Raw genomic sequence first — 25638 nt, forward strand, 5'->3', positions numbered from 1 at the left:
GAGATATTGTGAGAGGGGAGTCACAGCAAGAGCAGAACAGGGTATCATTTTCAGGATGATGACCCTGCTGTCCTTCTGAGCCCCTTTATGCAGACAAGGTTCTTGAGTGGTAGCTTAATAAGGAGAGGTTAGCCTGGATTCTGTCCTCAGCAGTCTTCTCAGCTGTGTGTCTTTGGATAATTCAGGAACACTGCAGCTTTATGCAATACCTCAAAAAACAAAAGTCACCGTGGCAAGCGTTTCTTTGGAAGGCTAATTTACACATATTTTAAAATTATCAAATGCTCTTTAAAAGCTTTTCTAGTTATTAAGTGACACTTTAAGATCTTATTATAGGCTAGTGGCCAATGATGAAATAGAAATTAGCCTTCCTTTCTTTCCTTGATTCCCTGTATATGACCAGGTTGTAAGAAACAGATAAACTCTATTCCATTGAAAATAATAGATGGTTTTAAGGTACAGTAGGCATCTGTAGGTTGTAAATTCTAGTTGCATTTGATAAGTAATTACATCATATTTATACATTAGTGGCTTTTTTGGATATCATAAAATCTGACCTTAAAATATTTTACATGTGAGGCTGGGGATGGTGGCGCACACCTTTACTTTCAGCATTTGGAAGGCAGAGGCCAGCCTAGTTCACAGAGTGAGTCACAGGACAGCCAGGGCTACACACAGAAAAATCCCGGCTCAAAAAACAAAAACAACAAACAAACAAACAAACAAACAAATTTCACATGTGGTAAGTTTGGTCAAAATTACATGTATAGTATCAAGCTAATATTTAATAATAACTCTCATAATTACCTAATTGTAATAACTAGTGATTTATATAATTAATTGGTACAATTAATATAACATCTAAGGTAATATCTAGATATGATATATGGCTAAGACAATTCTAAATAAACGAGTAAGAACCCAAGAAAATTGAAATAGATTTGTGGATTAGAGCTCATGAATATTGGGAGGATACAAGCAAATTGTAAGATAAAGAAATAGAAGTAGAGTAGACCATAGAGTAAATATGGTCCTCTGTCCTAGAGGTAGAAAAGAAAGTCTAGTACCATTCATTTATATAATAAAAAATTGATACCTTATATAGAAAAGTGGATAATCCATAGCTTATATAACAAATTATACAACTGTTTATTAGGCTAGCTTTGCAAAGTCTTGAGAGAGAGATTATCCTTGGTGGCACACTGTGGATTGTGATAACATAGTAGGTCTGAGATGTTATCTTCCAGAACTTACAAACAAAACACCAAACCAAAAACAACAACAACAACACAGAAACCAAACCAAACAAAAACAACAAGAAGAAAAAAAACCAGTTCTATCCTTGCATGAGTGACAACAACTTTTGGGTTTAGAAGCCAGGCAAGTCTCTATCCATGCCAGCTGAGCTCTTCATTAAGAGATTTTTTTTAAGCCATCATTGCTTTTAGACTCTGGTGACTTCTTGTTATTCTAGTTAATAAATATCTGGGGAAACCAAAAATCACTCTCTCTCTCTCTCTCTCTCTCTCTCTCTCTCTCTCTCTGTCTCTCTCTCTCTCTCTCTCTTTCTCTCCCTTACTCACATATTCAATCACATACACAATGCATGCACATTCACAAGCACACAAAAGTGGAAAAGAATTCTGGACACCAAATTGTCTGAGGATACAGTATGTAATTCAACCATACCTTCTCTTGGTTCTTCTCATTCTTCTCATAAGGGCCACCTCCACCTCCTCCACCACCTCCTCCATCTCCTCCTCCACCTCCTCCTCCATCTCCACTTCCTCCTTCTTCTCCTCCACCATCTCCAGCTCCACTAATGGAAGGGGCCCCAAACCCACTGGTGGAACTTGAAGACACGCCCTTGAACTGGAAAGTTCCTTCACTTGGTCTCTTTTCCACAGCCTCGTTTTCCTTGTTTTCACTCTGCTTCCTGTTCTTTTCTACACAGGGGACGACTCCAAGTTGAAGCAGGCACTCCACGATGTTCAGTGCCACATCACAGACTCGAGAGCTGATGTCATGGTTAAGAACAAGATAGACGGCCTTCAGCAGCACCTGCAGACCACAAAGGCAACCACAGGACAACTAAGCCGCCGGCCATCACTTTTCCAAAAGTCTCTTATCCTGTTTAATCCATTTCACTGGGCACAACTAGAAACGATTATAAATAATTCAAGCAGATGAATTCAAGACCTTTAGGAGCTCAATTAAACCTTCCGATGTTGCCACTAAAGAGATAACTGATGGAAATAATGAAGCACATTGAGTTAGTGAAAAAGCAATCACTTACCCAAATGAACACTTAACTGACTCTTTAACTATAAAACATTTTAATCCTCTGCATTTCTCTTCCCACAAATAACAAGGAACAACGGCTCCCTTACACTTGTAGCACAGAAGCATGACTCACTCACGACTGTGTCATTATTTAATCTTCAATGTTAAATGCACAATATTTGCATGCTTAAATTATGACCTTTTATTGATTTTAATATCTTAAATTATTTGCTGAGCCCGGTTCCATAGGGTGTAATAAAAATGTTGGTAAAATATAATTGTAAAATATAACAGCCCTTTCATTAGCTAATGACTATACTCAAAACAGGCATTTCTGAGAATGCAAGCTTAAATCTTTCAAGGACTTCTATTCGTTTTTTTTAAAATCTGACTTCATGGGAGGTTCATAGTCCTGGTGATTATATAACTAAAGAAAACATAAAAGAACTTCTCACACTTATTGTAGAAAAACACAGAGGCGTAGCAGAACACACAGCTAAATGTATTTGCATATGTGCATTTAGATTCAATAAGGCTTTAGGTGGGTAAAAACATTCTGAGATAAGATCAAATCTAATGTGGTACTTGGGGGAAAAAGATACATTGAAGGTGGTGGATACTCTCATGGAATTTTTATGTGGGTAGCTTCTTCATTTTAAGACTCAGCAAATATCTCTAAGATAGCTACATGCCCATGTCACCCAATCATGTAGAAACCACTCTAAGGAATCTTTCTAGTCTATATAAGGAAAAGTACCGCCCCTTACAGAAAGATCCAGCATTCCGTTCTTGTGGACAAAGTTGTTGGTCCCATCGATATGCTCTGTGTCCTCCAGGTAGCTGTAGTTTATGCAGGAGTCTGTGAGGCTTCGGGGCAAGTTGGCGCAGGCCAGGGGTTCGTGTGGCATCTCTGGGATGGGCACTTGGCTGCAGAGTTTCCTCATGTGTTCACTGAAAAAGTCCGCGTAGCCTACGTTGAAGGACGCCAGCGTGGTGTTGAAGGTCGCAACTGTGATGGTGGAGATCTGAGATCGCACTGGGAAGGCAGAGCAAGCTCTCAGTTTCCCTTGTGTGGCCCCAATACACCGGTTAGACGGTCCCGCTGTCTCTTACGTTGTGACAACAGCCATAACTTTTAAAGATTATGGTTTATGGTCTCAAACCTATTCTATTTATTTATTTATTTATTTATTTATTGTTTTGTTTTTTCATTTTTTATCAAGCCTATTCTTAACTTGCATGAAATGCTGTGGAGGCAGTCTGATATCTGACATGTAGTGAAGGTCTTTGAAAACTGTCATCACAAGCATTCTCCTTAAGACTAGAGCTAGAATTCAAACTTTATAAGAATGACTTAATTTAACATTACATAGATTTTAACAAACAGCCCATTGACATAAACTGATTTATTTGAGATCTTTTGTCTATGAGTTTATAGCTGTTAAATAGACTTCACTTTGCTAAACCAAACCCCAGGAGTCTGGGAAAGAAACTGGTAGGAATGAAGGCACAGAGGATGGGCTGAGAGTGTTCCTAGGGACAGGAAGAAGAAGAGAGAGGCCAAGGGGGCATGGAGAGCAATCAGAACATATTGTATACATACATGAAGCTGTCAAACAATCAACAAAAATTCAACTCTGAAAATATTGACTTTTATCAAAAGTATTGGGGAAAAAAAGGAAAATTATTTTTTTTATTCCAAGAATAATGGTACACAGATTTGTAATGATAAATAATAGATATCATCAAATACTCATAGTAGAGTTTAGGAACAAGAAAAAAAAAAAAAAGGACCAAGAGGTGAAGTTTACGCTCTTATGAGACCATAACAATAATGAAAGAATAAACTGTGACCACCCGGAGACACATGTTTTCTCCACATAAGCCACCAAACTGAAGTAGCAGCCATCAGAGAAATGATCTAGTGGCCTTAGAGAGGTTTGACTTCATTCTCAGTGACTTCTAGGAGCTGCGGGTCTTGAAGGCACAGCATAGGAGTAGAAAAGCAATGAATCTAGACATTCCTAGCCTTTGGGCTTAAGATCTTTAAAAATATGTATGAGTGATTTGTCCTTGCTCAACCCCTGAAGGTACGGTGCTCATCAAGTACTGTCAAGCAACTAAAGCTGTGCTAAGAACAGCTAAAAAGTAGATTTCTAAGACAGGTGAATAAAAGAGCGCAGGGTTTTGAAGATATAATGATGCAGAGAACAAGCAACAGGGTGTGCAAATAGTTGTATGTCAGTTTGTCACCTCAGTAAAGAAAATGCCTCCATAAGATCTAGCTGAACACAAGCCTGTAGAGCATTTTCTTAATTAGTGATTGCTGGGGAAGGGCCCAGCCCATTGTGGGCGGTGCCATCTGTGAGCTGGTGGTTCTGGGTTCTATAAGAAAGCCACAAGGAGCAAGCCAATAAGCAGCACCCCTCCGTGGCCTCTGCATCAGCTCCCGCCTCCAGCTTCCTGCCCCATTTGTTCTGACTTCCTCCTATAATGAACAGTGGTGTGGGAGCATAAGCCAAATAAAACCTTTCCTCCTCAAGTTCTTTTGTTGTTGTTGTTCACGGTGTTTCATCAGAGCAATGGAAACCCTAACTGGGACACATGGCTAACAGTGTAAGAATGGGAGACGATGAGGGACACCCACAACCCTTCCCCATCCTGCCTCTTGCCCGCCACCCCCGCGGGACCTACCTTCTTTGACGGTGTTTTCTCCATGGCTGTTGGAGTGGTCTGGCAGGTCGCTCACCAGGGTGTGATGGGAGTGGGAGTGCCTGGCACTCAGACTTTCCATTTCAGTGGCTGCATCTGAGCTGCCCCGCCGGGTCAATTTCCCTGGGATGAAGGACAGTATCACAAGAGGCTTTTAAAATCGAGAAGAGCATCTGCTGAGTTTTTTTTTTTTCTTTCTAGAGGGCTGTGATAGAGTAAGGGGCTCAACCAAAATACCAAGAATTGAGCTTGACTTGGAAATAGTCAAGGTCAAGATAACTGATGAAACTGCTATAATAAGGTCAGCCCCAATCTAAGGCTAATGTCAGAGAGCATCTTTTGTGGCTCGCTAACTGTCAGCTTCCGATTTTAAGCTTCGCTTCACTTGCCATCAAAGTGGGGGAGGGGGGAGGTTGTCTCTCTATTTCCTTTCCTTTTCTTTTTCTTTTTAAATTAAATAACAGAGGTAAGTAAAAGTCTATCTTTAGATGAAAAAAAAAAAGAAAATTAATATACAGAATCCTCTATGGCCATGTTTCAGCATCAATAATGATCGAAGAAATATGGCCTATACTGAGTAATCGTAGAGACTTCTTGTATAATTTAAAGTATCTGCATTTCTTCTGTTGTGAAAACTCCACATATTGCAATATTGGAGAACTTGCATTTGGGTCCAGTGTTCTCGAATGAGCTGTTTAAAAAAAGACCTAGATTTGGAAGAGATCCTGAGATCCTGATTTACAACTATCACTTGGGCTCTGCCCTACTGGGAAGATCTTTGTAGTCACCTAAGATGGTGGTTTGCCAGCCTCCCTTTTCGATGCCTCTTCTATCTTCTCCAAGCCCAGAGAAACTTCCAAATGAGAATGTGCTGCGGGTAGGCGACACATCTAGGTGGTCCTCATGCAGCAGGAATGGTACACCCATTCTCCTGGGTCTCCTCTTCCCCGTGTGGTGAAAGGGAATGGAGCCTTTCCTCTCTCGGTCTTCTTTGCGACTTTTGAACTGCAATGATGTGAGATAAAGGCAGATACCAGGCAAAGGAGATGTAAGAGGAAACACAGGAAGTGTCTGAGGAAGAGGACTCCCAGGCTGTTATTGAGTATCATCCGATAGACAGGAGGGAATTGTCCCAAGGGTGCTAATGGAGTGAGAGAAACCAAGCAAAATGCTGTATGTTCTAGAAGTCTTTCTGCTGGGTGGCTGAGCAGTACTTCTCTAAGAGACGCCCCTGAGCCAGCAGCAGCAGCGTCGTTTGGGAACATGTTAGACATCCAAACTTGCAGCATTACCCTCAGACACAGCATTTAACATTCAGAAGAGGAGCCCAGTGATCTATGTCTTAACAAGCCCTGAGGGAGCCTCTGATCTCTGATGCACACTAACGGTGTTGAACCACTAGGGTAGAGGGAGCTACCTTTAGCCACCACCAGGACCTGTCTCCTTTAACTCTGTGCTACTTTCCAAGTTTGGAATCCATTGTTCTAATAGGCAACTTCACTGTTCACAAGGACAGTCAAAGATGACACACAATAGACACTGGTGCCAATCTATTATCCATACAAAAGAAGTTCAATATCAAGGGAAACTCGAAATTTAAAATGGCTTGCAGAGCTTTAAAAATATCCCCACATATGAACCTAACTTTCAGAAGTTTTGATTGCATTATTCTGGCTCATGCCTGAGCACTTAGATTTTTAAAGCTACTCCAAAGCAACTATGTGCAGTGGGAATATAAAAATCTCTCTCTCTATCTCTCTCTCTCTCTCTCTCTCTCTCTCTCTCTCTCTCTCTCTCTCTTTAACTCAAATTGTCAATGTTGTAAGAAAAATGAGGGTCAGAACCTATTGCTGTGTTACTAATGAAGGAGACTCACTCAATACAAGTCTTGTTTTTGAGGTTAGGATTAAACTTTAGCAAAATGCCCAACATTTCTGTGGGTTAATTCCTGTTCTGAAAAATTTGGAAGAATAGGGTCTCACTGGATTAAGTAAGAACTGCTTGCGTAAAGTATTTGATAAGTAAAATGGAGCCACAGAAATGAACACCAGCGTTACTGTACTCCTGTTACCTCCACCATTACATGGACGCATAGGGGGTCTTCAGGATAACTGTGTAGAACATCTAGAAATGGGGACACACACACAAACACACACACACGTACACACACACATACACACAAACACACACACGTACACACACACATGTATACACACACACGTACACACACACGTATACACACACGTACACACACACACGTACACACAAACACACACACGTACACACACACACGCACACACAAACACACACACGTACACACACACACACACGTACACACACACACACGTACACACACACATGTACACACACACACATACACACACGTATACACACACACACACACACACGCACACACACACACACACACACACACACACACACACACACACGCACACTGGGTTACGAAGTCATGTGAGTCACTGTTACACTTGGGAGTTCATATTCCTTCCTTTTCCACCCCTGCACCCAGACCAAGGGACAGCACTGAGACATCAAAATACAAACTCACTTTCTTAAAGATGTTCATGCCAAGGTCTGAAGACAGATCCGGGACTGCGGATCTTCGCAGGTTGGTCAGGGAAACCTTGGAAAAAGCCTCGGGGCTAAGAGACTTTTCCTCTTCGTTACACTTCATGGTGAGATCCTTAACAAACAGTAAACATAAACAAAACTAGAGACTTGGACAAGCCCGAGACTTATTTTATTGTGTTGTCACCTTTTTAATGGAGCTAGGTCAACTGTTTTTGAGATCTATAAATAAAAAAAAAAATTAACTTGCACAGTTGAACTTCTGGAATCCAAATTCTGCTATTGCAAAGACATTTCATATTAAGTGTGACTTTGGCCAGAAAAATTTAACACTGAGACCGTGTAGCCTTGGATCCCAAATACTAAGAAAATAGGGAGGAGATACATATTACATTAATTAAAACATTTTCATATGATGTATTTTGGTGATTTTTGTTCTTCCCGAAACTCACCCAGATCATCCTGACCTGAGCGTTTTTCTAGTTAATCACTCACTAAAGGCGAAGCTGTTCATTGTGAGAGGACCTTTCCTGCCAAAGCAGTGCTTCCCTTTAGAGAGTGCAGGAAAACATTTTCAGAACCAACCCATTGAAGTTTAACTACAACAAAACGGCTGGAACGTCCTGCCAGCTACTCATTCCCCTCTCTCTATTTTTTATCATAATTTATTTACATTACGTCTCAGTTGTAATCCCCTCGCTCTCATCTTCCATTCCCACCCACCCTCCCTCTTGGCCCCTGTTCCCCTCCCCTAGACCTCTGACAGGGGCTCCTCCTCCCCCACCATCTGACCACAGCCTATCAGGTATCATCTGGACAGCCTGCATCGTCTTCCTCTGTGTGCCCACAGGGCCTCGCCACCAAGGGGCAGCGATCAAATCACAGGCACCAGAGCTCATGTCAGAGGCAGTCCCCTGCTCTCTCCCCTCCCCATGGGGAGAGTGAGCTGTCCAATCGGCTACATCTGAACTGGGGGCTCTAGCTTCTCTGCTCACAATGCCCTTTGTTGGTGCATCAGTTTGTGCAGGTCCCCCAAGGTGGAGCTGAGATGTGAGCCTCATTTACCAGAAAACAATCTTCATAGGCATATTATCATGACGGAGTGTATATTTGGTTACTTCTCTCAATATCCATAATAAATTGCAAGCCTGTGTACAAAAATTAATATTCCCAATGGCAGCTTTGAGATCATTACAATTCTGAGTTGTGCAAAAACGTTGAATCACATTCCATAAAATGTTAATGCCCCATATTTTATGATATTAGTAATTATTAGGTTGCATGTCAGAACCCTAGTCTAACTGGCTCTCTGATTTTCCAGCAGACCTGGTTTTAAATGTTCTGGTTAAACAGAGGCTTATGCTAAATTTGCATGCACACAATGCATACTTCTGTCAATACTACAGAGAGGGCTGATGAGCTGCCAAAGCCTCTGGCCATCCAACAGAAGAGAAGGATAATGGCAAGAGACGTAGTCACCACCAAGTTATAGGCATGGGAAACCATAAGAGCTGAGAGCCAGGAGAGAAAGGGAAAAACGCCACCATCATTAGCTCGGGCAGCAGTGGACCAGGTTTGTCTTACCTGAGTCTTGTGGGTGTTCACTAGCGAGGGAGCTGCTGCCACCATCGAGCTACTTCTGGGCCTGGGCAGGAGAGGAATATCTGGCTCGGGGGCCTTTTCTGGCTTCTCTTCCAGCATGTGCCGCAGCCTTTGCAGATAGTACATCAGGGACCACTGAGTGCCCTCCTCAGACCAGTGGGGCTGGAGAAGGCAGCGGAGAACAGCCACATCGAAGTAGGTGGCATAGCGCGACCTCTGGCACGGTGGTATCACAAGAGAGGCCCTGCTCCCCGCGACAGAGAGAAGGTGATTACACTAACATCAGGCCTTCGAAGGGGCAGTACAATCCAGTATAAGGCTCTACTTTTTCACTTATTTATTTACTCACTCATCTCTTTTTTTAAAAGATTCATTTATTACATATTACACATACAGTGTTCAGCCTGTATGTATGCTTGCACACCAGAAGAGCACACCAGATCTCATTATAGATGGTTGTGAGCCACTATGTGGGTGCTGGGAATTGAACTCATGACCTCTGGAAGAGCAGTCAGTGCTCTTAACCTCTGAGCCACCTCTCCAGCCCATATTCACTCATCTCTTGCATTGTTCAGTCTAATGACTTCCTAAATGGCCTATCTCATTCCACTTTTATCAAGCATTTTTCATTAGTTAATTAATTTATTTATTTACTTGCTTACTTCATCTTTGTACAGCTTGATCCCAGCCCTCCTCCTCCTCTCCTTCCAGTCCCATCCTCATACTCCAGCCTCCCATACCCCCCTCTTCTCAGAGAAAGGGAGGCTCCCAAGGGTAGCAACCCACCCTGGCACCTCAAGTTGCAGCAGGACTAAGCACATCCTCTCCTACTGGGGCCTGACAAGGCAGCCCAGCTCAGGGAAAGGAATCCAGAGGCAGGCAACGGAATCAGAGACAGTCTCTACTCCCATTGTTAGGGGAGCCACAGGATGACCAAGCTGCACATCAGCTATATACATGTAAGGGGTCTACATTCAGCCAATGCGTGCTCTCTGGTTGGTGGTTCAGTCTCTGTGAATCCCCATGGGACCAGGTTAATTTACTCTGTAGGTCTTCTTCTGGTGTCCTTGGCGCCTCCACAAAGAAGAAATATTGACAGTTTTGAAGGATGGGTAAGAAACTGATGATTTAAAGTAAAATTGGCTCAGGAAGAGAAGCTAGTATTTTAAGTTAAAGGGCACCGTGCCTGCAAAGGTAGTGATTAAAAACAAACAAACAAACAAACAAAACACAAGTTGGGTATGAGTATCATGTGTTGGTGGTACAGTTGATGAGTAATTTGGGCATGGCAATGATGATAGCCAGAGACAAAGAAATTGATGAGATTCACGCCATGATGTTTTCTGAACTATCATGTTTGACTACAATAAAAGCAGAAATGATATTTTTTCTTATCTATTGTATGGGGCTATTTTAAGTTCAGTGGTGAAGGCATTATGTAACAGAACTAGAGAAACAGAAATATTCTAAACAAATTAATGTTTTATTAATAAGAAAATGAATCTCTTTGAAAAATTCTCAAGTTACATGTTCATGTGAGGCTGCAAAAGTAACTTAACAATTCCTCAAAGTTCTGGAAAGCTATTATTTCATTTAAATGCATGACGTGTTCATTAACTAGTGGTTGGTTTACTAAAGAATAGTCATAAGCAATTACCTAGATTGGGACATTATGGTATGTATCCAGCAGCATTAGGCTTAAAGCTTTTGTCCTTCAAATTTAACATTTTGAAATCTCAATGTGCTAGTAATTAGAGGTGGGGATAATTAAATCACAAGTCTTCAATTCACTAGAGGATAATGATCTATAGGAAAATGATTTCACAGTACCCTGCTTCTGTCTTCCTATCACATGGGAACATCAAAAGTCAGCAATCTTAATCTAAAGCCAACTATCCTGAGGCCATGATCTTGGATGTGCACTGCCTCCAGGATCGCAGCAATAAACATCTTTCGGTTTAGAAGCTACTAAAGCTATGTTACACTAGCCCCAAACTAAGACAGCCCAGGGTGTAAAAGTCTATTTTGCAGAACATACAGTTCAGTAAGAATCAAGAAACTAAATGACGAAATAAAGTCAGCTTTCTGGGAGCTGAAACCACCTTGGATCTAAACTGGAAACTTGATCCTCATGCACAATTTTCTTCTGAATCAGAAGATGCAGAAAGCAAATGTGGCACCATCTCCAAACAAAGAAAGACCTCCTGAAAAATGCTGCCACTGAGAGTGAGAAGTAAGGTTCCGGAATTTCAGAGGTCCATATTTTGGGAAATTTTTTGTTTGTTCACTTGTCTGTCTGCTTGTCTGAGACAGGTCTCCCTGTGTAGCACAGTCTGGCTTTAAGCTCTTTTGATCCTCCTAATGGAGTCCCAAGTGCTAGGACTGTAGGCATGTCCTGAACTGAAGATCCAAAACTTATCAGTGTTTAAAATGAACAAAGAGAGGCGTAGTTACTGGTAGCCTGCTACTGAGAAAAAATAACATGGAGTAAGGATTTGTGTGGTTGGTGGGACATTTGTTTTACTTTGTAGTTTCATCAAGAATCACAATACATACGTGCATGCATACATACATAGATACACACACTCATACATACATGCATGCACATGCATGGGTGAGCACACATGCACACGCACACACCTACAACTAAAGGTTGTAGCAAAATTTAAAAAAAATACAAACTCAGGTCATATCTGGTTCCCTGCTTGTCATGTTCATAGCCCTCTCTACTTCCTTATCAAAGTGCATGTCACACTGTTGTTTTAATTATCATTAATAACATCCTCTGGTGCACCAATTCCCAACTGTCCAAGCATATGAAAGTTTTGAACATTATTGCTGTGTTTAAAAAATTGTAAATTTTTTCAAATCGTATTGCGTTTTATTTATTGTATGTATGTGTATGAACGTGGATGCTTATACCCCTGTGGGTGAGGATATGAGAAGACACCTTGTGGCAACCAGTTCTCTTCTTAAGCCACGTGGGTTGGAGAGATCAAACTCAGGATGTCAAGGCTGGGAAGCAAGTGTGCTTAACTGCTGAGCCATCTCACCACCCCTTACTGTCATGTAGTTGAAAATTCCTACTAATTTAACTAGAAAATGGGAAACTAAATAGAAATAGGCCAAGCACATCAGAGGCCACACACTAAATAATTAACTGGGGTGGGAATCACATTGAATAAGCCTCCAACAATACCCTAAATTCTCATATACACTGGGGTTGGGGAACTATAATACTCTGGTCATGACTGACAGGCCAACTTTAAATCCACCATAGAGACTTTCATCAACTCCTCATCATCTTTACCTGAAGACACCACTTAGATGCTAGCGGTCAATGTATCTCACGAGGAGAATCGCAATTATGTCTTTCCCACCTCCTTGTTTTGTTCATTCTCCTTTCAGTGAATATTCATTTTCAGAATGAAATGCAAACTTCACATGGTGCTGAACAAAGTCTGTCTAATGTTCATCTGAATTCATTTTCTTTATGCTCCATTTTCCCTCTTGGCCACCTTGTCTTTCTTATTGTTATTGTTGTTGCTTTGTTTTTGAGATAAGTTCTCATGTCACTCAGGCTGCCTCCCAACTCGCTAAGTAGCCCAGGGTGGACTTGAACTCCTCATCTTCCTGCTTCAGTCTAGTGAATGCTGGGGTCTCAGGGATGCTATCTCAGGGATGCTAGCCCATGCTACCTATCCTAGCATTATTTTCTATCATGCATGCCCTAATGTACCAGTTACCAGTATACTGAATTTCAACTAAATATCACCATTTATTTATTTGCCTGTTAATTTGGTAAGGAACCTCTTTCACTCTCTTTTCTACTGGGCGCTTTATTGTCTTCTGATCCTTGACTGGTTCATTTCTACACATTTCCAAGAGGCTTTCTTTGCTCTCCCCTCCCTAGTCTGGTTCGATTTCCTTTCCTTAAAGAATTATGATCGAACTCATTCCTCTAAGCTTATCATTTACACCTAAGTTAACAGGATTTCTTTCCTGCGTTAGATCTATAAAGAGCACACAAAATAGGAGGCTGGCTGGCCACCAGCTGTGTAATTTTAGGTTCTCAACCTTTCGTGACTGTCACCTAATTTGTAAGAGTCTATGAAAGCCATTATTTTCTTGGCTGCTCCTCTGTGATGAAGGCAGATGTCAGCAGGCCAGAGTTACTCCCACCTTTGACTAGCCGGAGTTATCATAAACTCCATACCTTAGAGTTATCAAATTTTATATTTTTTGGTTTTTTTTTTTGTTTTTGTTTTGTTTTGTTTTGTTTTCTGTATAGCCTCGGTTGTCCTGGACTCACTCTGTAGACCAGGCTGGCCTCGAATTCACAGTGATCCGCCTGCTTCTTCCTCCCAAACACTGGGATTAAAGGCATGCGCCATCGTGTATGGCCCTCAAATTTTATAATTTTTATATTAGGCAATCTAAAAATTTCAAATCCCAGAACATTGTCCCATATGAGGTGCCAATGGGCCCTTGAAGTCCTGAAGGAGCACAGGAAAGAGAGAAAATCCTACAGAAACAAAGACTGGGGTTTCCCCTAAAATTTCCTAAACTAAAATTCCTGAGGGTCAGACCAAAGAAGGCGTGCTGTAAACAGTATCCTTGGGTGTTCCTTGAATGGCCTTAAGAAGTTTGCATAGTAAAGTTTGCACGTAAGGAATGACTTTTCCTCTTCTAAAGCAACAGTCAGAACAACCACTAAGTGAAAAGACCACCGTTGGGTTCTATGATGACAGTGTCATGTTCTAGGACACCTGATGACTAAGGTCATGTCTTTCTCCACAGACTGAGTTCAGTCAACTGAAACTAATGACTAACTGCTCAACTTAGTCCTCTAGCCATTAACATCAATTATTTCTTCTTCCCCTTCTTCCTCTTTTTCCTCCTCCTCCTCATTCTTGCACCCTCTCCTCCTTCTTTCTTTTTTCTACTTCTAACAGCTTATCAGTTCACTGATTGGATGCCAGGCTGCAGAACAGCAAGACTCCATGGATAGAAATAAAGTTGCGGCCGGAGACTAAAAGCATGTTCCTAACTAGGGTAACCACAGATTCACATTTCCGTTGTTTGGGATGGAGTGAACTCCATTTGAAAGCGAAGGACAGGAAAGGGAACTTGGGCTGATCTGGGAAGCAGGTATGGCCTCTTTAAAAAGGGATGTTTCTTACTCCCAATTCTGCCCCGTCCTCACCCCAAGAGTTTGTTCCTGTTACAAAACTTCCAGCAGGGAGAAAACAGACTACCCAAGGGAAGAAACTCAGCAGGCCCAACCAGGGAGAAGGCTGGAGAGGGCAGGTCTCCAGGAACTTACATAAAGCCAAGCCTAGAGGCCCTGGGTGGACCCCACTTCTAGGGCCATGCTCCTGACGGGAGGTGTTTGTGTGGTCTAATAAAGTTTGTCTTTTTGTTCTTTTTTTTTCTCCCTGCGGCTAGTCTTTCTCTGCTCCATAGCCAATCTGTAACATCTTCTCAGTGCATCAGCTACCTTCGGGATCTATCGGTAACCGTTCCTTTCTGTCTGGTACCCACAGGACGTCAGTTTCCAGTCTTCCTTGCTCCATTTCCTTGCCTCTTCCTCAGGTCTGTAACTGTTGCTTTCACCCCAGCTCCCTAGGGATCTCTGCTAGCTTCACTCTCAAGCAGAGAGGGCTCCATTTCCCTGGCTCTTTCAGATTCTCTGCCTCCGACCTCAGCAGCCACTCTCAGTGGCTCAGTGGCTCCTGGCCCTCGCTCTCTTGTCTGAGCTCGCTGTCTTTCCTAGAAATACAATTATTTCTCCATCCACGGAACTAGTTCACTGGTACCACAAAATCACCACCCCTCACCAGAGACTCCCTGAAAATAACAACAATGAACTAATAAGGAATTCAAAGGCAAATAATTAGAACCCTGGGTACCTTTAGTTTTTCTTTCAGGCACTATATTATGAGACTTGAGGTGTGAGCTCTACTGGTTGGAATGGTCATTAAAAAGTAAAAATGATAAAGTATTTTATCTAGAACATAATTATAATATGTAATTAACTGGCCAATGGAGGTTAAAAGTCATTTTCACTAAATTAAAACACAGGAGAGTAGAAAAAAATGAAAATTTCATCACTGAATATAAATATAATTTTTCTTATAAATGATATACATGGAAATAATGAAGAGAGGCTCACTTGAAATTTATTTACCTAATAGGCATATGAAGGAGTACTTCTTATTTCTTAATATTTTAAATATTAATGTATTGTTACAAATAAAAATTATAAATATTTTATTTATTTATTTATTTAATAAATTTATTTAATTTTATACTTAATAAATATATTTAAATATTTCTATAGTTAGCATTTCACTAAATTATGTGTACATAATAGACAATTATGAAGACAAAAGCTCTTTATAATAGTAATACCGCTTCAATATATTCCCAGTCAACTACTCTTTTAGGAAACCAGGTTATCATGAGGATGGAAAGATGATAGTAGAAAAGCTGAATGCAAGTGAATATTCGGGAAGTAACAGTTTGTGATAGCAGAGAAATGTGGGAATCAGCCTTGACCCTCTGCAGTATTTAATGAAGCATGAATTATGCCTCTGCATATGGTAATTAAAGATGTAATCTTACATTAATTTTAAAAACTAGCTACTTGTTCTCTGATTGCAGCGAAGAGTGCTGCTGAGTTCAGCCAAGGTCAGGGCAAACGCCACAGTGATCTGGATTTGCTTGATCTAGGTAGACAGCTTTCGTTGCTAGGATATTTGCAAGGCTTTGTTACTAAGGCTCTTTCTTCAAGTCCAATAAGCACAAGGACTCCTCCAATGGAGATACATTAACAGTAGCATTTGCTACACGGTCTAACTTGTGCATGATTTCCATGGTAACCAGCCACTGTAGCTAGGCAGAGAGAAGACAACTCATTTTTTTCAAAGTGCCACTGATTCATGTCTAATTCACATAAACTGTGTATATTGCATTGCACACGCACATGTGTATGTGTGTGTGTGTGTGTGTGTGTGTGTGTGTGTGTGTGTGTGTGTTAGACAAATTACACATAGGTAGACAGATAGATGATAGGCAAATGGCTCAAGGACAGTAGTGCCAGAAAACAAAACAACATCCTTTTACAAATAAGACTATGGGGCATTGAATTAGCTTTGTATCAGATTAGAATTGATAGTTTGATTTTTCATGAGGAAAGAGTGCCATTTTCTGCTTAAATTATAATCTCTAATGTTTGTAATAGCCAAGAAAACTATACAAGAAATAAAATGTGGATAATTTACAGCCTCAAGATTTTACTTTTATATGGTTTTTATGACTTTTCAAAAGTATCTGGCATAAGCTTAGTGTCTGAGGTAAGTGATTACTTCTTACACTAGATCAAAGAAAGCATTTTGGAATTTAAAACAAAGCTGGTGGAAGAGGCATATTCAACAACTGGTGGACATAATACCAGTGACATTATCATCAATCATCAATGCTGTTTGTTGTAGCTGGTCTCTGAGAGAGTCCCCAAAGCTCCCTCATACTCGAGTATAGAATAATCCCATATTCGACCATGGTTGGATGTTGTGACACACAGAATAGAATAGAAGTGACAGTCTGTGACTTTCAGAGTATGCTCTAAAAACCACTGAAGTTCTATATTCATTCTCTCTCTCCCCCCACCCCATCTCTCTCTCTCTTGCACAATTTTTTTAAAAGCCAGTTTCCATATCATGTGTGGCCTTAAAGAGACACCCTGAAACTGAGAAAATTAGGTTAATCAAAGCAGATTTTGGTAACAAGATAAAAAGCTTAAACCTATGGAGTGTTTGTAGAATTATGAAACAGGCAGAACCCATAAAAAGAAACAAGGGATGTGACTGTTTTTTAAGCATAAAATTTCTGCACAGTTTTTAAGTAAAACTGAACTTTGAGGACTCTGTTGGGGGGCTTCAGGGAATCTAAGAGAAAGCTGCTGGGACAAGGGGATGAAGGGATTTTTTGGAAGGTTGAAGCAGGACTAAGTTTGCATTGGTATGGAAGTTACACAAATGTACCCAGCAAACTAGGTGATCTAATAAAAAAAGACCTCCTATGAAAGCCTAAAAGACACATCCTGGCTTCTTTTGGCTGGGTGTAGTAAACAGAAAGAGAAGAGACAGGAATTAACAACACTATTAAAGATTTATAATAGAGACATGATAATATTGAAATTGCCTAGCATTTACAGAGAACAAATGGTGCTAAAATTAAGCAGTGGCTGAACGCTCACATAAAATCCATTGAACTGTAGAATAAACAAAGTCTAAAGATCAAGCAAGAGTGAAGATATAAAGTCACCCATTAAGACTTCAAAATAATCTAACATCATATTTCCAAACACTATTCAGTCTAACAAAGGCCCTCCACAAACTTTCACAGTGTAATCCAAATATATGTATATATTTATAATATACATGTGCATATAGCATATTTATTTATATTTATAAATATATTCATTTATACATATATTTGCATAAGTACACACATATATACACATATCATAGTCTATTATTGTCCTTATACTGCTATCTATTATATAATTTTACAGTATCCACTATCAAATTTTATTAATCTATTATGTAATTTCATGGCCTACCATCCTTACTCAATAGCATTATTATGTATTTCTCTTTTACATATGCATATGCAATGATGTGTAAGAAAACCATGAGCACTATTCTTTAGCAGAAGCCTAAGACAGAGATGGGATATGCAAATGTGGGATTTGTCTATTCCACTGGATCCTAATAAGATTGACAGTGAACATATAAAAACTATAAGAAGCATTATATCAACAAAAACACTTCTAGAGACATTAACAATTGAAAATAGGCTCTCAAGTCCCCTACCCCAAATGTTAGTTTTGGGAATTAAGCTGTGAACATATGCTCTCTTTCTTGGAAAAGAAAGTTGAATTTGACACTAGAACCAGTATCTCAGAAAGAGAAGGCAACTGTCATGGCCTAGTGGGGTCTGCATTCTAGCAATGAACCTTCAACCCTTCTGGCTCATCACCAGAACTGCTAGGAGCCAGCATAGTCCCATCCCCCCCTTTCAGTAGCCATGTACACAGCAGGTACATCGTAGGCCTATTTTACCACACTTGTGGTTATACACCGTTTGTCTCTTTAGCCTATGGGCAGTTGGAAGCAGTATGGTAACAGTGCACATGCAGTGAATAAAAAAGTAATGTGTGTATGCTGATTATAGGAGATGCAACACTAGAAGCAGGTGTAGAAGTCTAAATAGAAAAATAGTAAGGATTTGAATTAAATGAAGATGGGAAAGAGCGTGAGTGGTGTTAAGAAGGTTGAATGCACTTGACTTGGAGTGGATGAACCTCAGGTTGTGGTGTAAACATAGACTTTAAGTGAGCTGCCCCTCTCAAATTATTAAGTAAGATATCTGAGCCCATGGCTGCATCACTTACTAAAATAGAAACCAATGAATAAATCCATATGCACTAAGCCTACAAATACAAAGATTCTAATGTTTTCTACATAGCCTTATGTTTCAAATAAGTCTAGGAAGATTTTTTTAAAAAAAACTATATATATAATATTGTTTAGAGCAAGGTAAAGATAAATCATTTAAAAACTATCAAATGAAAAGGTGAGCCAGATACTCAAAAGAGATACATGTGAATCATTTTTTCTAAAGAGATATTTGTATGCATAATATATTAAAAATTCTTTAACGTGAACAATTAGACACTCTCATTAAAATGTGGGAAAAATTTGAATAGCCCTTTAATAAAAGAGTACCTGTGAATAGCTCATAAGCATTTAAAAGCACCCTTAGCATCTTTAGTCATTAACGAAAAGTAAATGGAAGCCACAGTCAGATCCCATTTCACACCCACTAGGAAAACTATAATAAAAAGAGCAAAATAATAAAAATGTTCCCGAGGATCTAACAGCTCACATATTGCTGGGGTGGGGTGGGGGCATGTAAAATAGTGTTACCATTTGGAAAAAAATTGTTAGTTCTTTTCAAAATTGGGCATAAATTTGCTGCACAACTCAGCAATTCTACTCATGGCTGTCCACCAGTAGAATGGGGACCTATGTCCATAAAAAGACTGAACTGAAGGGTCACAGCAGTGTTATTCATAATATACAAAACATGGCAACAGACTACCCACCTAATTATGAGTAACAGAAATTTGATAGATTTGTACAAGCTAATGATATTCTGCAATAGAAAGGGAGGAACCACTGATAGGTGCAATGCTGTAGATAAAAATTCCTTGAAGACATTACACTGGACCAAAGGAGGCAGATGCAAGATACCACAAACAAATCAATTCCATTTGCTCACAGGGCCTAGAAATACAACCCAATGCAAACAGAAAGTATGTCCGAAACTCTGAACTCTCTGTGGGACTAGGATTAACCACAAGGGTAAACGAAAGTATTCTAAAACTGGATTTTGGTGACAGTTGCCCACTTCATAAATATATCAAGAAATTATTAAAAAAATTTAAGGCATAGAAATTATATCTCATAGGGTATCAAGTCTCTTCTTAGTAGCCTGCTATCCTTCCTGAGTGCCACCAGGCTTCCCCATCCAGGGGGCATGTCCCCCCTCAGTCACAGCCATAGGGGAGGGGAAGGAGGAATGGGATGAGACAAGGAATGGAATAATGAGATGTGATACGAATAAATTAATAAAATATATTTTAAAAAATATTTTTAAAATTATATCTCAATAAAAATCATATTTAAACTGTATTTTAAAGTAAACAAGAATTCCATTGTAAAGTAGAAATACATAGACTGTCTTAAGGGGCATACTTTGTGCATCTAGGTTTCTGTTGTTCCATTATTGAGCAGGACGAGACTAGCTTAGTTCTTGCAGAAGATACTTAGAAGTGAGTTCGTCATGTTCACAAAATACAGATAAGAGTTGGAAAGTTTTAAACAATGGAGTTGAGAAGTTTTAGCAACACCCACTTCAATACAGGGATTTGATGATGAAAGTGTCCTTATCCACTAAACCAGACCCTTAATCACGGCCGCAAAGCAATCTCCTTACAATAACATTCAGATTTCTGCACTTGGATATTTAACTCAGGCATCTCGTTAAATCTGACAGGTCTTCCTACGTACAGCCTGATTTGTTAAAAATGAGGAAATGAGGGGCATTCATAGCACAGAGTTTGTAAATAACAATTTATATATTGGGTAAAACTATATATACCCACACAGAGAGAACACACAGCCACATTTTAAAGAATAAAGACTGTAAACATAGACCACAATCCAACTTTTGGTAACTAGGATGTTTCATTTTATGAAGGGATGCCTTCCAGTGACATACCTTGAATGCGACGGGCCTCTCTCCTGGGAAGTTTGTGAGGACAGGCTTCCATCGAAGGAGTTTCCCTGGTGGCAGCCTGAGATGGTGGCCTTGGGTGAGATGGAATCAGGCTGCAGTGCTTCACTGACCACCTGAAGTCCCTTTTGGAGTCGAGACAGCAGATTAGATCCTTTCCTTGCTTTGGGCATATGCTCTAAAATTAGCTCTGTCATGCACACAGAGTCATACACATCAAAAGTTTTCTCTGTACCATAAGTAAGCATGGACCTAGGGATTTGCCTTTGTCTAAAAGGAAATGGAAGTAGATTTCTAGAAAGCCCCAGTGTCATTCCAAGCATTGGGCCTCACAACCCTGTAAGTTTTAGTTCATCTTGCCCTTTCACTGCTTTCTGAGTTATGAACTCCAAAATTCAGCAAAGACATGTCAGCACCAAGGAGGACGACACAGGGGTGTGACACTAAGTCTAGTGCCAGCTTATCAGGAAGTTATCAGATTCGAATCAGAACCTGAGGATGGACATCTCCCCGTCACCCATCAGAAAATTGGTATAGCACAATTTTCAGTTGACTGCGGGGACTTTTATCTAGTCTGTAAACATGCACTCAACAATACATTTTTATTGAGCGACCTATTTTAATTCCTTCTAGGTGACAAGTGCAATGTTGTTCAGGTGATGGGAAATATTTTTCTGTATGCATCATACATTAACTTCTTGAATACAAAGACCCTCAGATGTTTACCACAAGAATTTAACTCTTACGCATTCTATCTTGACACACAAAATAAGACACGATTCAATTACACTTAATAGAAAGATAAAAAATAGCTAGAAATCTCATGAGACTGGCCTTCTGAAATTGATCAAGAACCATTTACCATTAGTATGCTCATGGGTTCGGGGTGACTGGGAAAAGGGAGAACAAGTTAGAAGGCTGGAGGTGGGACTCAGTCACTCAAGGGTGAAGCATTTGCCTACCATGTGCACACACCTTAGATCCACCTCAGCATCACTAAAACAGAAACGAAAATCTGATGAACTGGAAACTTGAAATAAAAAACTTACAGCAAAGTTTAAGGGCTGGAATATATACATTAGAAAAGCATATGGAATTGAGCTACGACCAGCCCCGTCACTAATTTTAAGAATAGTACAGGAGGGCTAGGGAGGTTCTTCAGTCAGTAAAGGTCTTGCCCTTTAAGCATGATGACCTGAGTTCAAGCCCCAGAACCCACTTAAGAAGGCCAGGGGAAGCAGAGACAGGCAGAGACATGGAGCTTGTAAGCCAGCTAGCTCAAAGAGCTCCAGGCCAGTGTGCAATCCTGTCTCAGAAAAGAAGAGGAAGAAGAGGAATAAAAAGAATAGATGGAGGAAGAGGAAGAAGAAAATGGAAGGAAGGAATGAAGGAAGGAAGCCAGAAAATCCCACGTGAGGAATAACAATTGAGGTTGTCCTCTGGTGAGTGCATGAGCGCACACACACACACACACACACACACACACACACACACACACACACACAGTGAGGAGTGTAAAATAAATTTTAATAATATATTCTGATTCAAAAAGTAATTTCAACATTACTTGTTGAAGTGATTGTAGGCCACATGTGCCTAAAAGCTACCCTATTGGACCATGAAAGCTTAGCATAGACAAGAGTCCTAGGAAACTAAGAAGCCCACTGTTCACAGCTCTGTCTTTTTGCTCTTGTTCCCAACACTGGGATTGAATTCAGGGCATTGCTTAAGCATTCTAGGCCCAAGCTTATGCTCCGCCAAGCTCTTTATTTTTAGTTTTTATTCTAAGACAGGGTCTCAGCGTGGCCTGAGCTCATCCTATAGGCAGGTCTACAATTTGCAATCCTCCTGCCTCAGTGTTCTGAGCAGCTGGCATTATAGGTATGCATCACCATTGTTTATCAAAAAGATAGAATTGAGGCTGGTAACAAGAAGGAAAGTAACATTCATGTTAGAAGAAACAGAAGCTAAGTGAAGATGAGCGATGTGCTGGAGGCGTGACAGGTAATTCAAGCTGTGCACAGAGAGGGTCGGTTAGGAAGCGTGCTGTCAGGTGGTGGGAGTGCTAACCATCAGAGAAAGAGTTTGTTCCTCAGGTACCTAAAGAGGAGGAGGATGAAAGGTGAACATCTTGCATGTGATGGCTTTGGTGAAATAAGTTAATAAATAAAGGGTGTGTTAGGAAGTCTAGTCAGACGTTATTAAATTACATATTTGTTTAAGCCAGAAAGGCTTTGAGGATACAAAATCAAATAAGGAAGTCAGTTCTACAGTCAGGATGTGAGACTTAGAGTATATACATGGTCAAAGGAAATAAAGAACACACATGAGCAACATAGTGAAGAGCTCATGACACTTTCAGAAATCACAACAGAAGATCTGAGCAGAGCAAACCGACCTTTACAGTCTGCTGTACTTAAGGGGCTATCACTTAAGGACACTCTATTATGTTATATTACCACTAAGGAAAAAAAAACATGTAAATTAAGACTCGACTTCTTATCAGTGAGAGTCTTAAATGCCATATCAGTTGGAAAAGATGTTTTAGGCTCATCTAGGCATAATTTGGATTACATAATCATTTTGTGTAGATGTGGAAGGAGAGGATAAGGGAAATATACTAGTGAGATGGGCTTAGGATTTTATTTTAGAATATTCAACTTAGAGGTGGTATTTGAGGTTTTCCAAGGAATAATTGCCCCTTTATAGGGGTATTAGTTCATCAAAGCACTGCTCTTTGGTTGTTTTTTAAGACTATCCACACTTCCTCAGACAGTTTTCTCTGTCACTGACCCCAATGCTGCAAACTTTGATGCCTGCCGTACATGACCACACTCGCGCTACACGAGAGTGAATTCCCTACCAAGACTGCCAAGAGGCAGGGAGACTGTGGACAACCAACGGCCTTCAAGCTCACTCCATTACAAAGACACCCTTAAATATAAGCCCCAGTGTAAGCAATTTCCCAGAGAATGGCAGGTACGTCAATAAACCAAAGACCCCAGCTTGGAGGGCAGCGTGGAAGATAATGCTATCCCTGGGAAGGAAATGTCAGTTAGAGAGAGAGCCCAATTTTAATGGAAGGCATCAAGTTTTACTTTGCACGGGTCAAACAGGAAGTGAAGGGGGATCAAACAACATTTTATTTGATATGAGATGAATGGCAGATAGCACTTCTGGTTCATGCTGAGCATCAAGATAAATCTCCATTTACTCAAACTCACTGCTGACATACAATACTCCTCTATGGCCTTGTTTCAGCACCTCTCTACTATTGGAAGATGCTTGAAATTAATCTTTACACTTGACTGATGGAAGATCTCAGACTCAGCAAATCTTCATGGAGGAGAGGGCTTTGAGTGCCATGGTATCCCTCCCTCCCCTCCTCTCCTGATTATAACAACAAACTAACCTCTCCTTGCTGTCTTGTGTCTTGATTTGGCGATTCAGAGGTCTGACTCTGACTGTTGATGGGAGAGCTTCTCTTGGCTACAAAGATGACAGAAAAAAATATCTATCACACATTTTATAAGATTGTAAGCTCATTTTATCTCCTAGGTTCACATCAGTTTCAACTTTCATATGACATTATCTATCACCTGGAAAGAAAACATTGAATCTTGTGTGATGTGACTACAATCAAATAACCAATAAAAGCAAGCATCTCTCAGTTTGCATTGTATATATTTATCTCTTTATTCTGATTAATAAGATTGTGGGTTAGGAGTTGGTAATAATAATAATAATAATAATAATAATAATAATAATAATAATAATAATAAAAACAGGTATGGGATAGTCAACCCCTACTGTATACTATGTCCTAAGCATTTGACATATGTTAATTAATTTTACCACTTTGGTCATCCTATTCTACTGCTGCTTCATTATACTGATTTACAGATGAAAACTCAGGCAACAGGAAGTTTAACTTGACATTCACAGGAACGTTCCAAGCCGGTTGTGGCTCCAGCATCTGTGTTTCTGTCATCAGGTTAGACGAGTCGTGTGGTAGGACTCAGTAGACCACCTCGTTACTTTTGGCTAAGGAACAGTGGGCAGCTGGCAGCAGGGTCTGCCTTGACTGGGTCCTGAAAACCCAAGTTATTGCCAAGGACTCCTTGTGGAATTGCTCTTTCTAGCCATATTGTCTAGGTTGTATCTGAATTCCCTTCAGATGCCGGGCACCATTTCAAGTCCCAGAGATCAAGCAAGGGAAAAAAGGAACCAACAATGAGTGTCTTCCAGAGGCCAAAGGAGAGTGAAGTAGAAAATGCACGCAGAGGCTTACACAAAGATTCCCTAAGTTTAAAAAAAATGTGTTGAGTGACCGTCTATGAATTAATCAAAACGAAAGAGATGGGGCTAGGGTTGTAAACTGGTGGTAGAGAACTTGGTGAGGGTGTAAGAGGCTCTAGGGCCATGCTTCAGCGGTCAGACTTCTACCTGTGAAGGGCTACTCCACTCATATAGAAAAACGATAGCAAGACTTTAAAGAACTTAAAACCAAATTTCTTTAATCCATATATTATGAAGGTATGAAACCTTAGTAACAATTTGGTATTCTCATACATATTTTACCCTCAGCCTTATTTCCTATTACTTTCAGTTTTCAAAAAGTAATCTTACATCCATGCTAGATTCTGTCTTCAGTTGTTTGAATCCAAATTAATTTGTTTCATCCCAACATAGGATATGAAGCAGATGCACAGTTATAGTGCCATTACTTATTTAGTACCTTGATATTTAAAGCTGCAATATTACTCTTTAATCTTTCAAAAGTTAATGATATATATAGTGAGATTCATGTACTTTTTATTATGTGAAAAAGTCAATTTCCTTTGAATGACTCCATTTATCACAGTGAGAATCTTTTCAAACACGTGACTAATAAGGAACTCAATGGTAACAATGATTGCTAAATACTGCAGGTACATGTAAAGTTGTGTTGAGTTATAGGGAAAAAAATAGAAGAATGTTTTTATAGTTTCTTTCCACTTATAGAGCCCCTTTATACACATAACTCCCTACTATGTGCCTTAAAAAATGTACTAAGGAAACCATCTTCACAGATGTGAATATATC

At 40.1% G+C, this 25638-nt stretch overlaps 1 protein-coding gene across 12 annotated transcripts in view; it reads right to left on the reverse strand.

Moving 5' to 3' along the window:
- UNC80 (unc-80 homolog, NALCN channel complex subunit) overlaps window positions 1-25638 on the reverse strand; it is a 184662-nt gene that overhangs the window by 145685 nt on the left and 13339 nt on the right. For all 12 annotated transcript variants that reach the window (XM_084778985.1, XM_084778984.1, XM_084778990.1 and 9 more), the window contains exons 6-13: window positions 23966-24042; window positions 20539-20678; window positions 9169-9430; window positions 7565-7699; window positions 5784-6000; window positions 4978-5118; window positions 3051-3319; window positions 1690-2061 (exon numbers count right to left, since the gene is read on the reverse strand). In XM_084778985.1, the coding sequence (XP_084635111.1) occupies window positions 1690-2061; window positions 3051-3319; window positions 4978-5118; window positions 5784-6000; window positions 7565-7699; window positions 9169-9430; window positions 20539-20678; window positions 23966-24042 (1613 nt within the window). The remainder of the gene's footprint in view (window positions 1-1689; window positions 2062-3050; window positions 3320-4977; window positions 5119-5783; window positions 6001-7564; window positions 7700-9168; window positions 9431-20538; window positions 20679-23965; window positions 24043-25638) is intronic.

The sequence above is a fragment of the Acomys minous genome (genome assembly GCF_964271855.1).
Source record: "Acomys minous genome assembly, chromosome: 4".
NCBI classification, from domain to species: Eukaryota; Metazoa; Chordata; class Mammalia; order Rodentia; family Muridae; genus Acomys; species Acomys minous.